This window comes from Rhinatrema bivittatum, chromosome 3 (assembly GCF_901001135.1).
Source record: "Rhinatrema bivittatum chromosome 3, aRhiBiv1.1, whole genome shotgun sequence".
NCBI lineage: Eukaryota > Metazoa > Chordata > Amphibia > Gymnophiona > Rhinatrematidae > Rhinatrema > Rhinatrema bivittatum.
This window is the reverse complement of record NC_042617.1, coordinates 499,823,412-499,838,262: the sequence shown is the minus strand read 5'-3', so window position 1 is coordinate 499,838,262 and position 14,851 is coordinate 499,823,412. Positions and strand designations below refer to the sequence as shown.

Sequence of the window (14,851 nt, the reverse complement as noted above, 5' to 3'; positions counted from 1 at the left end):
CTTCAGCTCTAGGAAAAACACAGAAAAACCTCCAGTTCGTGCTCCTGATATACCAGGCATACTCTTTTATGAGCCCCGAGTCCATCAGTATAGGAAACTTTCCAGTAGGAAACTGTTCTTGCATCCTGTAGTGTCAGTTCTTCCTTGCTAAGAGACTGAACATCCTTACAGAGGAGTAGTTCTTTGGCAAACTAGCATCTATGGTAAAAACGAATCCATTCCCCTTTACAGACCCTATCAAGTAAATTTTAAAAGTCCGCCACGCGTTAAAAACAGGGGTTACGCCTGTGGCTGGGTCTTGTGTGCGTGATGCGCGCATTTTACAAAGGGCCCGGCCATACGTATAACCCCTCTTACATGCCGAAGTGCTGGGCTGAAAGAAAGGGGTAGGTAAGGGGGCGGGGTCTGGGCAGGGAGGGGTGGTGTGGGGGGGACAGGCCTGGACAGTACCATTCGACACTGTCCTGGGGAAGCACGTACCGGCAGCTGCCCGGTGCGCAGAAATTACTACTGCTCTTGAGGAGCAGTAAGTAGTAAAATAAAAAATGTGGAGTTAGGTTAGGTTTAGGGGGAGGAGAGGAGAGGGGAAGAGGGAGGAAGAGTAGGGTTAGGGATAAGAAAGTTCCCTCCCAGTCCGCTCCTTAATTGGTTAAAGAAAGGTTATCAGGTTTCTGATGAGCAAATCTGAGACACTTGTTCACCCAGTGCCAATACTGGCAGTGATCAAGCAATTCATTTGGGGGGTAGGAGCTGGGATGGGGGTGATGAGGGAGTTGCTGCTGGTGGACTGTCCCTATGAAAATTTGTAGCAATCTATTCTCAAAATATACCCCAAAACACACTCTTTAAATTTTGTCACCACAACATTTTTGAAAACCAATACAAAAGCCTCAGGGTTGGTGGGTTTGTCCTGTATACAAGAGAATTAATTATGCACATAAAAAAAAATCAAATCAGGAAACAATATCCAGCTGTTATCAACATTTCAATTTTGTGTGAGAAACATGTCCAAGTCAACTTTGAACTGGGTCTCAATATATTTTAAACTGATGTCATTAATATCCTCTATCGGTGACAGATAATAAAATAGTTTTCAACTTTTGATCTCTCTGGCTTAAATATTCTGGTTCAGCGTGTCTTTAAAATTGTCTATTCTGTCCTGTGATGTGTGGATCCAGACTAATGGTATCATATTATCAGCCATATGGATCCCATAGATCTTGTGCCTCATACCATAAGACTGGTCCCTCACAGTCGTGTGCCTCATACCATGAGACTGGTCCCTCAAAGTTGATGCTTTGTTAAGAGCCACTCCTATTGAAAGCCGGAGGGGGTGTGTGTAATGGAGAGTGGAGAGGATAAATCACGTTCTCTGTGCTGCTTAGACTCTGTGAGCCAACTCAGTTGTATGTTGTTGCCCCCTTGGAGCTTCTGCCCTATACAAGTGCCCAGGTTGCACAGTGGGTAGTGCCAGCCCTGGGTACCAGTTGGTAAACTAACACAAGAACATAAAAAATCAATGGATGCGCTTCATCCTTTCACAGGAAGGTAACCATTTCTTATTAGGCATCACCCGGTGAAAGACCATCAATCTATGCTGACACCTTTCTTCCTTTAATCATAGGGTAACCATGGTAACAATAAGAAGCAGCAGGGTTTATAAAATATCATATATCTTCATATGTTCATATCACATATTACATATGTTCAATAGTAGGTGCGTATGTTTTATAGAGGGATACACATGTTTTTTTATACCTATGATATAAAAGTACGCATTTGTATTTTGTGTGCTAATTATAACATGCACATACTAACAAAGGAATCTATGCATGGAGGCAGGTATGTTATAAAGTTCGATGATGTACGTACATACTCCACTTATGAAAGTACTTTTTTTGTGCGTGTGCTTCTATCCACAACTTCACCTAGATCCTCCACTAGTTTGCCTGGACCTCCCACCACTTGACCCAAACACCCCACCCAAAACCTGCAGAGAAAATAGCAAGGAGATTTCATTTCTATGACTCAAATGGCAGGTGTAAAAGCGTGCATGTAAGATGGATGTTGTATGCATGTACACCGCTTGTAAAATACCACCTTGTGCACATATTTCAGAGCCCTACCCCAGAATGCCCTCGAAATGCTCTCTTCTTATACACAAAGATTTATGTGCAATTGCCATACTTGGCCTACAGAAAGGCTATTTACATGCACAAATCTTGCTTGTCTTTGAAAATTACTCCCTACTTCACACTCAGAAAATCAGACATACATACAGGGGCTATACCCCCTCCAGTGGTTGACTCGTCCACCACACTCACGTAAAGGCATAGACAATCAAGTGCTGTCCTGTGCTTCAGAACCACCTATCCATAAAGAATAATTAAAGTAAGTTAAGGTACATTTGCAATCTCCAAATTTGGATCAGAGCTGCAATAGCATATGTAATTGGAATGAGAGAAGTGCAGTAACCAAAAGACATTAAGCTGTAAATTGGGTAAGATAAAGGGGAGAGAGACAGTGATATGAGGAAACATGAAAAAGCAGTTTACAATGCATAGCAATGTTCTTTTATGTATGGTAGGGTGTCCTAGACAAATATACTGTATTATGCATCGCTTTACACTTATATATAAAGATGCAATGAAATATAAAAATATATCAAGTAATAAAGTGTATTTCCTGTAGCACACTGACCTGATAAAGGGGAAAATGTATTCGACTGGTCCAATAAAAAGGTTTTACTTAAATCTTGACTGTTGACCATTATTTCTACCTATTCAAATAGACTAACACAGCACCCACAAAGATTTATACAATGCAACTTCGTAGTCATTAGACTGTCAGCTAATCTTAATATGGAAGCAGAAGTAGAAGTAGTTGTCTTCCAAAATTCATTTTTTTTTTCAAAATTAGGGTATTTTCATTAATTTTGTTTAAAAATACAAGAGTACTTTACCAGTTGGATAATTAAGTTTTTCATCTCTCAAGATATTGACATGTTTGGCTGAACAATGACTCATGGGTTTTGGAATATTTCACCGGCAGTTAGCAGCTAGGATGCAAGTTTAGACATTAGTAATATACAGTAATCCTCAGACCTTTTACTACAGCAGTAGGAGGGTGAGCAACTCAGAAGATAATAATGCTTATTCTCAGTATGACTGTCTTTACAAAGTGAATGGGATTTTTAATTTAAAAAGGAAATAAAGAATATGATGGCAAAAAAGACCCTCAATGCCCATCTAGTTTGTCCATATTTTTTTTCTACTGGCTCCAATACCACAGACCCATCTTGATCTTGGACTTTGCCTTTCACTTCCTTTTCCCTAAAATTCTCTGTGCTTGCCTCGTGCTTTCTGGAATTCTCATATTGATTTTCACCCTTGGGAAGTTCATCTACCATTCTTTCTGTGAAATGCTAACACATGAAGATTTCGAACCTTTGAACTTAGCTCCTTTTCTGGTTGTGCAACCATTAAACCGACAGAGTGAATCTCAGACCCTTTTATATGGCTGGGTTCTTGTTTTTATGGGGTGGGGGATGGAAGAGTATAAAGTATCTCTTTAAGGTTTTCCTTATTATTGGTGAATGCAGCCCATCACATTTAGGGAACATATCTTAATTACAACCATCTATTATACCTATTTGAGTCAAAATTCTGCAGAACCTACATAGTATATACTGTAGTATATACTGTATAGTACGAAGGCTTCCCAGCTTAAGCCTCTCACCATGAATTTTCCCTGTGGAGTAACATCGTTAAACCTCCCACACGTCAATTGTTCATTGGAGTCATTGGCTTTCAATACCCATAACCTCATCCATCCATACCATATCATACAAAACCATACATTCACACCTTCTGACACATCCATCCACACCCCCTCAAAAGATTCCCCCTCCACCCTCTCACAACCTGTAGCCCTGCACACCCGTGAAGAAAGAATTAATCCTCTCACTGAGGTGGTTTCCTCCCTCAGCTATGAGGCTCCTCTCTCCACTTATGCACATGGGTTTCCCAGAGGCAACAACAGCATTTTGTTAAATCTTCTCCACTCTCTGCCCACAATCCTGTTATAGATAACCTCTTGATATAACTTTGTCACAGTAATATCCATCATGCTGACAGTAAAAACTTTATTTCTTTTGTCAGTGGTAACAGTTGGTTTACACTTGCAGTTCTCCTCAACTTCCAGGCTATAAAAATGCTGATGAACTCCCAAGTGCGCTTTAAAAGGAAATACAATTAAGAGTGCTGAACCTCGCTAACTCTACCACCATGGTGTAAAGTAAAATTACACTTGTGATCAACCGTTAACTTATTCTGTTGATGCTTCTTTTCAACTATTCCAGGGAAGGAACAGATAGATCTTTGTGCATGCTTTACATGAATTTGAAATTTCTTTGCTGCTTGAGCACAGCCAGATTTGGACACAGTCATGGCTTTATGAATCATATGAATCATATGTTTCCAAAGTGTGGTCTGCCCATGCTGAACACACCGTGCCTCGTGCTCAAATCATAATCCAGGCAAAAGCGATACAAGATTACCTGAAAACGTCACAGCTTCTCTAGGAACAATTTTGCCTCAGACCCCATTGCTAGTTGCTGAGGTCCACCATTATAAAAATCTCTCAGCCGAGCAAGAAATTTAAGTGTAAATTTTATGATTTATTATACAGCTGTGAACACTATGGAGTCAGTTCTCGTCACAAAGCCATCAGTTTAGCAAAGTAATCAGGGAACAGCAAAATAATTTTTTCTTGGTATTTGAGCTCCTTCCTTTGTCTGTATGCTGATAAGATTTGCATTATATCCACCTAGTTCAGGTATTTAACAATGATCTGCCAAGGCCTTCCAGAGGATTGATTGACCATACCCATTCTATGTGCCCTTTCTATTATTATGGCTCTATTTTTCGAGGTAACCCCGAGTTCCTCCAGTAACCAGATTCACAAAAGTTGAGTAGCCTCTCAGCTGGTAATGCCTCCAGTACTCCAATTAAATGTATATTATTTCTTCTGCTTCTGTTTTCTAGCTCATCTAGCTTGTCTTCTAAACTATTTTTAGCTTGTATCGCTGCCATGACCGAGTCAGCATTATCAAGGCGTGTTTCATTAGCTGCTACAAGACCGCCCAGCTCCGTAAATGCCATTGCATAATTTTCAAATTTGCCCTTTAATTCATCGATCAAGGATTGCAATTTTTTTAGCTGGCCTGTTACATCAGCGGTTACAGCCCATATCAGTTCTTTTATCAATGCATCTGATATACTCTCTGGGGTCTAGCCTATCTCTGTCGCCATCTTGTCCTCGACCATGGCTGAACCTTTATCCGCACCCATCCTCTTTGGGTGAGTTGACTTATCATTTGATTTTTTGATCATAAAATTGTCCATGAAATGTGTTTTCCATGGAGGTTATTAGTACTCGACAAGGAGGTTTAATTCTGTAGAATTGTATGCTCTTATCACTGGCTTTTTAAGAAAGTGTTGAAAAGCCTCCCTCTTAGTCTGACATCATCACCGGAAGTTCCTTCCCTTTTTCTTTTCTTAGACATGGCAAAGGCTCGTCATTCTTTAGAGGTTTAACATAGTTTAGATTTTCCTCCAGAATTGGTGAGCACTCAGACTAAGACTCCCTTTCTCCTTTGGATCACACACTGACCTCCACTTCTTGCTACTTCAGAGGAAACCCCACTTCTCCATTCTGTAGGTTTCTTTCTTGGGAGCAGGTTTATTCAAATTCTTCCTCTGCAACCTTAAGACTTGTTCTCTCTTTAAACTACTATCTCGGGAGTCTTTCTTGCATGGATTCTCATAATAATTTTCTTAAATGTGAGTCTCTTTCTACCCCATGTGGACATAGCTCATGGTATAGGGACCTTTTTACTCCACAGAAAGCTTCAGAACTACCACCTCCTCTTTAATTTTTGGGCAAAAGCACGAGCTAGCCTCTGCAGTAGGGATGTGAATCGTTTTTCGACGATTAAAATTATCGTCCGATAATTTTAATATCGTCTTAAACCGTTATGGAACACAATACAATAGAGATTCTAACGATTTATCGTTATAAATCGTTAGAATCGTGAGCCGGCACACTAAAACCCCCTAAAACCCACCCCCGACCCTTTAAATTAAATCCCCCACCCTCCCGAACCCCCCCCAAATGACTTAAATAACCTGGGTGTCCAGCGGCGGTCCGGAACGGCAGCGGTCCGGAACGGGCTCCTGCTATTGAATCTTGTTGTCTTCAGCCGGCGCCATTTTCCAAAATGGCGCCGAAAAATGGCGGCGGCCATAGACCAACACGATTCCACGGCAGGAGGTCCTTCCGGACCCCCGCTGGACTTTTGGCAAGTCTTGTGGGGGTCAGGAGGCCCCCCCCAAGCTGGCCAAAAGTTCCTGGAGGTCCAGCGGGGGTCAGGGAGCGATTTCCCGCCACAAATCGTTTTCCGTACGGAAAATGGCGCCGGCAGGAGATCGACTGCAGGAGGTCGTTCAGCGAGGGTTCCGGCGCCTCGCTGAACAACCTCCTGCAGTCGATCTCCTGCCGGCGCCATTTTCCGTACGGAAAACGATTCGCGGCGGGAAATCGCTCCCTGACCCCCGCTGGACCTCCAGGAACTGTTGGCCAGCTTGGGGGGGGGCCTCCTGACCCCCACCAGACTTGCCAAAAGTCCAGCGGGGGTCCGGAAGGACCTCCTGCCGTGGAATCGTGTTGGTCTATGGCCGCCGCCATTTTTCGGCGCCATTTTGGAAAATGGCGCCGGCTGAAGACAACAAGATTCAATAGCAGGAGCCCGTTCCGGACCGCTGCCGTTCCGGACCGCCGCTGGACACCCAGGTTATTTAAGTCATTTGGGGGGGGGGGTTCGGGAGGGTGGGAGATTTAATTTAAAGGGTCGGGGGTGGGTTTTAGGGGGTTTTAATGTGCCGGCTCACGATTTTACGATTTTTCACGATATTTTACCCCCCCAAACGGCAACAATACGATTCCCTCCCCCTCCCAGCCGAAATCGATCGTTAAGACGATCGAGGACATGATTCACATCTCTACTCTGCAGCATCTTTCCTTATTAGGAGAAAGCTTAGAATTAAACTTTCTTCATGAAAGTTCTGTACTACCACCTACTGGCAAAACACAAACAACCTGCACCCTCTGTAATAGAATATTCTCTATATAGCGAATATCTTTACCTAGGCAAATTACTCTATAGTAGGAACAAGGAGTCCCTGTACAAATAAGTCACAAAATAAAACTTTTACTTTTTCTGAACTTTTTTAGAATCATATTAACATTAACCCCTTGATTTCTGTATAATTTTTCACTAGGATTCACAATCAGTTTTATGAGAATTCACTTCTTTTTGCTTTTAACCTTGAAAGATTTTCCCTGGAGAATTTTTGGGAAATAAAAAAGTGAGAGTTAGTCACAAAGATGGTTCGGTAAATATAAAATGGACTTTTAGCACATCCTTTTATATCTGACAAAGAGAAGCCATACATAAAGCTGAATTATTTTAGCACTAAGTACAAGTCCTAAATATGTCTTTCTGTCGTTTCCCAAGGTCTCAGCCCCGAACAGTCAAGTCTAATTTATTCTACAAATGGATCCTTGCCAGAAGTGTATCTGATGCACCCAGAGCTGCCAAAGATTGCATGTGATGTTCACCCAGTGTATTCAGATTTATCTGTCATAAAATGCAAGACAAGGTACTGTACTGCTTTCTTGCCCTGTAAGGTCCATGGAAAATCCCAAGGAGTGAGATGGAAGAAGAACTGTACTTAAAATCATTTGACAAGCTGAAGTGCAATGAAGAGTGAAAACTAAACTTGTTCTTGTCTCCCTCACCCCAGCGTAGAGATCCCCTCTCCCATTCCCCTCTCCTCAAGATACTGTAGGTTTCAAGTATAGTGGCAGGGGGCATGTTAAAGGTCTTGTGTAGCTGCTGCTGTTTTGTTATCCATGTGTGAAATGGACAGCTGTGGCATGCATACCGCTAGTGTTTTCTTTCTTTCCCAGTTCCCAGTTCCCCGCTCCCCGTCCCAGTGATAGGGGCAAATCCTTGTTTAGGTGGCCAGTTAATTTTCAGGTGTCACTCTTACTATGTTTATGATGATTAGCAGTTTACATATCATCGCCTTATCATGTTTACGGAGCATCTTGCTCGAATGTCATCCAGATCAGGATATTCTCGATTGTCTGATGCTTTCATGATTTTTCCATGTTTTCCAAGTTCTATAACCTTGTTATATGTACCGCCTCTTGGCGTAATTTTTATGTTTCAATGTAAACCGATGTGATCTGTATTTTAATACAGGAACACCGGTATATAAAAATCTAAAAATAAATAAATAAATAAATGATTTTTTTTTTTTTAAAATAAAACGAGCAGTTTATCTATAGTTCTAGATTGAAGGGTGGTAAATGTATTCCCTCCTGGTTAAAATCTAACTGCTCAAGGTAAAACCTGGAATTTCCTGTTGTAGAGAATGATTTACAGGTAAGAACAACTTGTTGGCAGTCTGCGAAAGAGATCCTTTTTTTTGATGCAAGAATAATGGTTCCTTAGAATTTTAACCTTTCATTGCCTGTTTCCTATGATAACATTGAGATACTCAGTGTCTGCTGTAGGGATGCACCTAAGCCTCCAATATTTTTCCATGGGGCTGTCTTTGTATCTGTTATATTCTGCTAGGGAACATAAGTAGGGCAATTTTGAAAGCCATTTTTGCAGGTAAAATGTTTTTTGAGACTCTTTGAAAATTGCCCACCATCTACATGCATTGTTCAACAATGCACATCATTTTACTTGCTTGGCTTGAGTTGTTCCTGCAAGCAGGAGTTGACTGGAGATGCAACAGTGCATGTAATTTTGCATTTTCAAAAGTATGTGCATTGTTTTGGCTACAAAACGTACCCGCAGATGCAAATCTTTTTGGCTATTTTTTTTTCCCTAGGGCAATGATCAAAGAAAGACCTTTGTAATTTTGCTTTGATTATTGGTGCAAAACCTGTGGAAAAAAACTGCCCCTCCCCCCCCAGAGTATGCACCAATGCATGAGCAATGTGCAATCTGCCTTTAGAACTCTTGGGCTAGACATGTTATATAGCCACAAGCATGTTAATATTGTTATCATTAAAATATACATCCAGGTTGGGGTGGAGGATGGCGTGTTTGGAAAGAAAAAAGATGAGACCTCATTGATCATTTGTAGAAAGAGCTGGATATTTGGTACTTATTATATAAAGTTTGTAGTTGACACCTGGCAGAGTTACAAGAAAACTTAATGTGGCTATCAAAGCAACAAGTCATCTTTTTTTTTTTTATTCACAATCACTAATGTATCAAACAAATTTGATTTTATGTTATAGAGATGACTTAGAGGCACATAATATAAGATTAGACAACCACAACAATGTTTTTGTGATATCTTTACAAGTACATATGAACATTTCAATACAATCAGCAGCTAAGATAAAGGAAACATAATAGTATTTTCATCTACATGTACATAATAATTGGGCATACATATACAGAGATAACTTTCAAATAATTATGTGGCGCATATACACACACATATATGGCTGTGTGTAGATCCACGACAGTATTTTATAACCCACACTTATCTCATACACATGTATTATAAAATACACACATCTCAACTCTGCAACATATGGGCCTGATTTTAAAATGCATTTACATGCATAAAACTTGGTTTTACAAGAGTAAATGTACTTTACTTCAGTAAGTGGGCTTTTAAAAATTGCTACAATATGTGCCTTTGAATTCTCCATAGGATTTGCTCACTTAAGTGCACTTTGCATGCATAAATGGCTTTTGAAAATTGCTACGAGAGTAGTTACATTTACACATGTAAATCCTTTTGAAAATTCACCTGTATGTGCATATGTATTGTAGCAATTTTCAAAAGCCCACTTATGTGCATAAATTGCATTTAAGCATGTAAAACACAGTTTTAAGCACATAAATCCTTTTGAAAATTACCCCACTAACTTTAATCAGTATTTTCAAAGCAAAATTAAGCACATAAATTTACTTTGAAAATGCTCAGGTAATTAGCCAGCTATGCACTTAGATTAACTCTTATAAAATGTACACTTTCTCGCTGGAGAGTATAATTTATGAAGGTAAGCTTATGTGCATGATTTTACTTTTTATAATTTAATCTTTATTGAGTTTATATCATTTCCATCAAATGAACATAAAACAAAGAAAGGTTGTAACAATAATGACAAAAAAATCTCAGAAACACATATCCCAATAATGATCAGTAGCTGCGGCATCTAGCCCACATCATTCAAAGAAGAAGGGGTATTAATAATAACCGTTTAAAGTCCATCCTCATTTAGGAGGATCAAGCCTCCACCTAAAGAAATACTACAGTTATTCAAAACCAAACTAAGGAAAGGAGAGGCTTTGCAAATGATGTTCAGATTTTAATGGCCCAAGAATAATCTGGATCACAAGGAATACAATCCACAAATCAATTCAAATGATTGGTTCATAGTCATTGCAATCTGTCAAGTCCCTCCTTCTGTTGACCAGGTACAAATACCCCAAATTGAATCATCTGGAATAGTCAAGTATGTATTACCCTAACCACATGTAATAAGATGTCTTGTGCTCTTTTAGGGCTTCACAGCAGGAAGGGTTGTATTGGCTGGAGGTCATTGCCAATGGACGAGTACTGAACTACTTGTGTGATAACAGCTGTATGTTCAAGGTAAGAAAACTGGGCATTTTGTGTTATATCTTCCCGTCTAATGTAATCTCTTTATCTTACTAAGCAGATCAGTAGGGTTAGGAGACCAAGTTTTCATAAATCAGGACCTCCTAGGGCAGAGAGGTTTGATTTGGCTAGATTCAAACCACAGCTCCCATAGATTGATCTGCTTTGAGATGCATATAGCATTTTTCAAACCTTAATGATATTGAAATATTCATGTTATAAAGATTCACAGTATCTATGCAGAATTTGCTATCTTTGATAACGTTTGCCTAGGTAGATGGTTTACCCTGAACCCACTACACTCAAAAAATATTATAATCAGGTTACAATTTGTGCACATCTGTGAGAGCTCAGATTTTCTTCTGTACTTTATTTTCACTATAATAACACCTCACTATAGCAGCACTTTAGCTGGCTGCCAGGCAAAAAACCAGTGACTTATTGTAGAAGAATCATAGTGTTTACTGAAATATATTGTACATCTTTCTTTTTTACACTGGCAGTTTCCTCCTGCACCTTGAGACCGCTAGTTCAATTTCAACCAGCCTCATTTAGGTTGCAGCACTATAAGCAGAGATCACGGGTTCCTGTGGCAGATTTTTCAAGATTCTGTGGCAAAAGTTAGAAAATCCTGACGCAGATTTTTCAAACTTCTGTGGCAATTCTGTAGCAAATTTGCATATTTTTGCATAAAAATCAATACCTCTGACTATACAATAAACATAATTTAAAATCTATGCAAAGAAAACATGTAACAAGTACAAAAATTAACAATTTATTAATTTAAGACATGTATGAATCATTTTAGTTTTGAATTGAAATAGTGCATCCACCCTTTTTAGATTTTCTTGAGAAAATCCTTGTATTCTTGACAAGTATATGAGCTTCTGAATGCTAAAAATGTCCTCAACATCAGCAGCTATAATGCTATTAATTATATAGAAAGGTATTTGTGAATATATTGGAGATATAGTAACAGATACAAAAAGGAATTGAATTAGTACAAGTTTGAAATATGTCAGCAGTAGTATCAATCATCAGGGCTTCTATGAATATAATTTAAAGCCCTCTCTGCCAGCTGTGAGACACCAGCAGCTACAGACTTCCAAAACACATCCAGACCTTTGATTCTGTGGCAGGTTGTAAATTATGCGGCTACAAGCTAATTATGAGGTTTCTCCTGCAGCCTCACAATCACAGGAGGCTTGGGCACTGACTATAATAATTCATTTACAACTATCTGGGGACTTTGTCTATTTTATGCCCCCTTCAAGTCACTTATCCTGGCCATTGCAGTGATAATTAATGGCCAGGGGTCACAGAGTGTGTCTCCTCCGGTTGGACCATGGTGATATGGATCTTGAGTTTCACTGATAGGTGTCGCTGTTGAGTGATGGTTGGGGTTTGTCTCCCTGAAACGGACTGTGAACAGTGAACACTGCTTCCACAGTATCCCAGTCATGGCTCACCTGGGGAGCAGAGTCCAAGGCCGGGAATTCAACCCAGGTCCTCCATATGGCAGCACACGTCACTGTCACTAAGCCATTGGACTGCACCCTATACGGTAGCTGTCTTCTAATATTTATGTAGCCATGGAATACCAGCACTACAATACTCAAATCCATTTCAAAAAGATAGATAATTTGTTACATGGCCTATGAGCATCATAATCAGGCCGATACAGTAAAGTCTGCGGGAGCCCAGCGCGCGCACAGGCCACTCTCCTGTGCACGTGATTCTGTATTTAAATGAGGCCCAGCGGTAAAAACAGGCAAAAGGAGGCGCTAGGGACACTAGCGCGTCCCTAGCGCCTCCTTTTGGACTGGAGCGGCGGCTGTCAGCGGGTTTGACAGCCGACGCTCAATTTTGCCGGCATCGGTTCTCGAACTTGCTGACAGCCACGGGCTCGGAAACCGGATGCCGGCAAAATTGAGTGTCCGGTTTTCGACCCGACAGCTGCGGGCTGACTTCAAATTTTTTTTTTTTTTTACTTTTTTTACCCTTCGGGATCTCCGACTTAATATCACCATGATATTAAGTCGGAGGGTGCAGAGAAAAGCAGTTTTTACTGCTTTTCTGTGCACTTTCCCGGTGCCCGAAGAAATTAGCGCCTACCTTTGGGTAGGCGCTAATTTCTGAAAGCAAAATGTGCAGCTTGGCTGCACATTTTGTTTTCTGAATCGCGCGGGAATACCTAATAGGGCCATCAACATGCATTTGCATGTTGAGGGCGCTATTAGGTTCAGGGGATTGGATGCGCGTTTTCGGCCCCTTACTGAATAAGGGGTAACGCTAGCGCGTCAAACTCGCGTCCAATGGCGGGTTAATAGTGTACTGTACTGTACTGTATCGGCCCAAATGTGTTTTAAGTGAATAACCACAAGTCTTCACTCTGGGGGCAGTTCTGTCTCCTGAAGGGGAAGTGTGTGTCTATAGAAGTGCAATGCTATTTTGTTGTTTTTAAATCAATTCTGAGTTCTGAACATTTGTATTACACCCTCCCCCCTCCCCCCCTCCCCCAAAGTTCTTAGCTCCTTTCTCTTGATTCCTGGATAAGAGAAATGCCAGCAAAACTCGCTATTTCTTCTCTATTTTTTCTGAAATTAAAAATACATTTAAAATGCATTTTCTGAATTAAAAAAAAACCCCATACTCTATCATGTTTAAGTTTATTTGATTGCATTTAGTTTTGACTAGTTCTTTGAATGAGGAAGGAACCAGGGAGCTTGGGTTGCAGCAAGGTTTGGCAGAGTGCAATGTTTCAGGTCTGAGAACTGGAATAGCAATGAAAAGGTGAGGAGATTTCCCACGTGCAATTCTGGGTTCCCAATATAACCCTGATTTAATGAAAAATCTGCCCGATGTTCTGCTGTGAGGTACATGAAGGTGTGTGGCTGTGTATTACAAAAGGAGAGTAAAGCACAGCTCCCGCTGTGCACACAGTTTTGCAGGGCATTGAAGTCAAGATTCCTGCTCCACTTTGGTTGTGATTTGAAATGTCATGAAGGTATTTCCGAAGGGCCTACAGCAGGGCTTCCCAAACCTGTCCTGGGGACCCCACAGACAGCGATGGTATATGCAAATGTATCTCATGCATATTCATTGTGGATAAGTTATGCCTGTTATTTCTCTGTATCTCTGTGTAACTTCAGTCCAAAAGTTCGCACAACTGTGTCAGCACCTGTACATTTTTTTTTTAATGTAGGGGTCCACATAGTTTGCGCAGCTATTTTACAAAAGTATGTGAATATGTTTCACGTAGGAAGGACGAGGGAGCAATTTCAAGGGATGAGGCACACAGTGGTTTGACAGTTGCCTGAGCTTGCTTGGTTGGCATATGGCAAAGGCACTGCTATCATTCCTGGGGTTATTCTGTCTATTCTGAGGCTTCAACATGAAGAATTTTCAAGGTACCCTTTCTGCCCCAGCACTACAAGGTGGTGGTGGGGAATGGTCTGATGCTGGGGTCTTTTTGACTCAAGACTTTCTCCCTGGTGGCAATGGGATGGTCGCGCCAGGGCTGGCCAAGACTCCCTCTGATAGCACTCCTCCTCCTCGGCAGACATCTGAGGTGTTTTCAGTTGGTCCTGGTTCCTCCTCTTTTGGAAGTTTCTGTTCTTCTTTAACCTGCTCCTCTCCTGAGGTACAGATCCTCTCCCGCTTCTTTGACAACCAGTTCCCTATGCCAGGCTGACTTTTATGCAGGGCTGGCAGCAAGAGGGCTGAGCAATGAGGAAAAGAGGAACTGGGCATGCTCAGTGTAATTGCATTTTTATTGTGGGCTCATGCTATTTGGTGCACGGATGGAATTAATGCATATAAGCTACAACGTTATAAAACTCTACACTCCCCATTAAGCCCTGAAATAGTTTGCATATTGAGGGAGTCATTTTTGAGTGGGATGGTAGAGCTCTAAAGTCTACGGGTACTTTTGTACTTGCAGACTTTCCAGTTAGTTTTCAAAGGGAAGCTACATGGGAGTTGGTTTTCCTCTGAAAACTGCCTACAATGTCCATGGGTATGAAATACTTGTGGACTGTGCACCTGCTGCATCCAAGGGCCCAGAAATGGCTGCCGAGCAGCGCACA

At 41.0% G+C, this 14,851-nt stretch overlaps 1 protein-coding gene across 3 annotated transcripts in view; it reads left to right on the top strand.

The window, feature by feature from the left end:
- Window positions 1–14,851, top strand: part of PKHD1 (PKHD1 ciliary IPT domain containing fibrocystin/polyductin) — a 1,284,809-nt gene that overhangs the window by 23,034 nt on the left and 1,246,924 nt on the right. For all 3 annotated transcript variants that reach the window (XM_029596114.1, XM_029596113.1, XM_029596115.1), the window contains 2 exons: window positions 7,577–7,721; window positions 10,667–10,757. In XM_029596114.1, coding sequence (XP_029451974.1) covers window positions 7,577–7,721; window positions 10,667–10,757 — 236 coding nt within the window. The remainder of the gene's footprint in view (window positions 1–7,576; window positions 7,722–10,666; window positions 10,758–14,851) is intronic.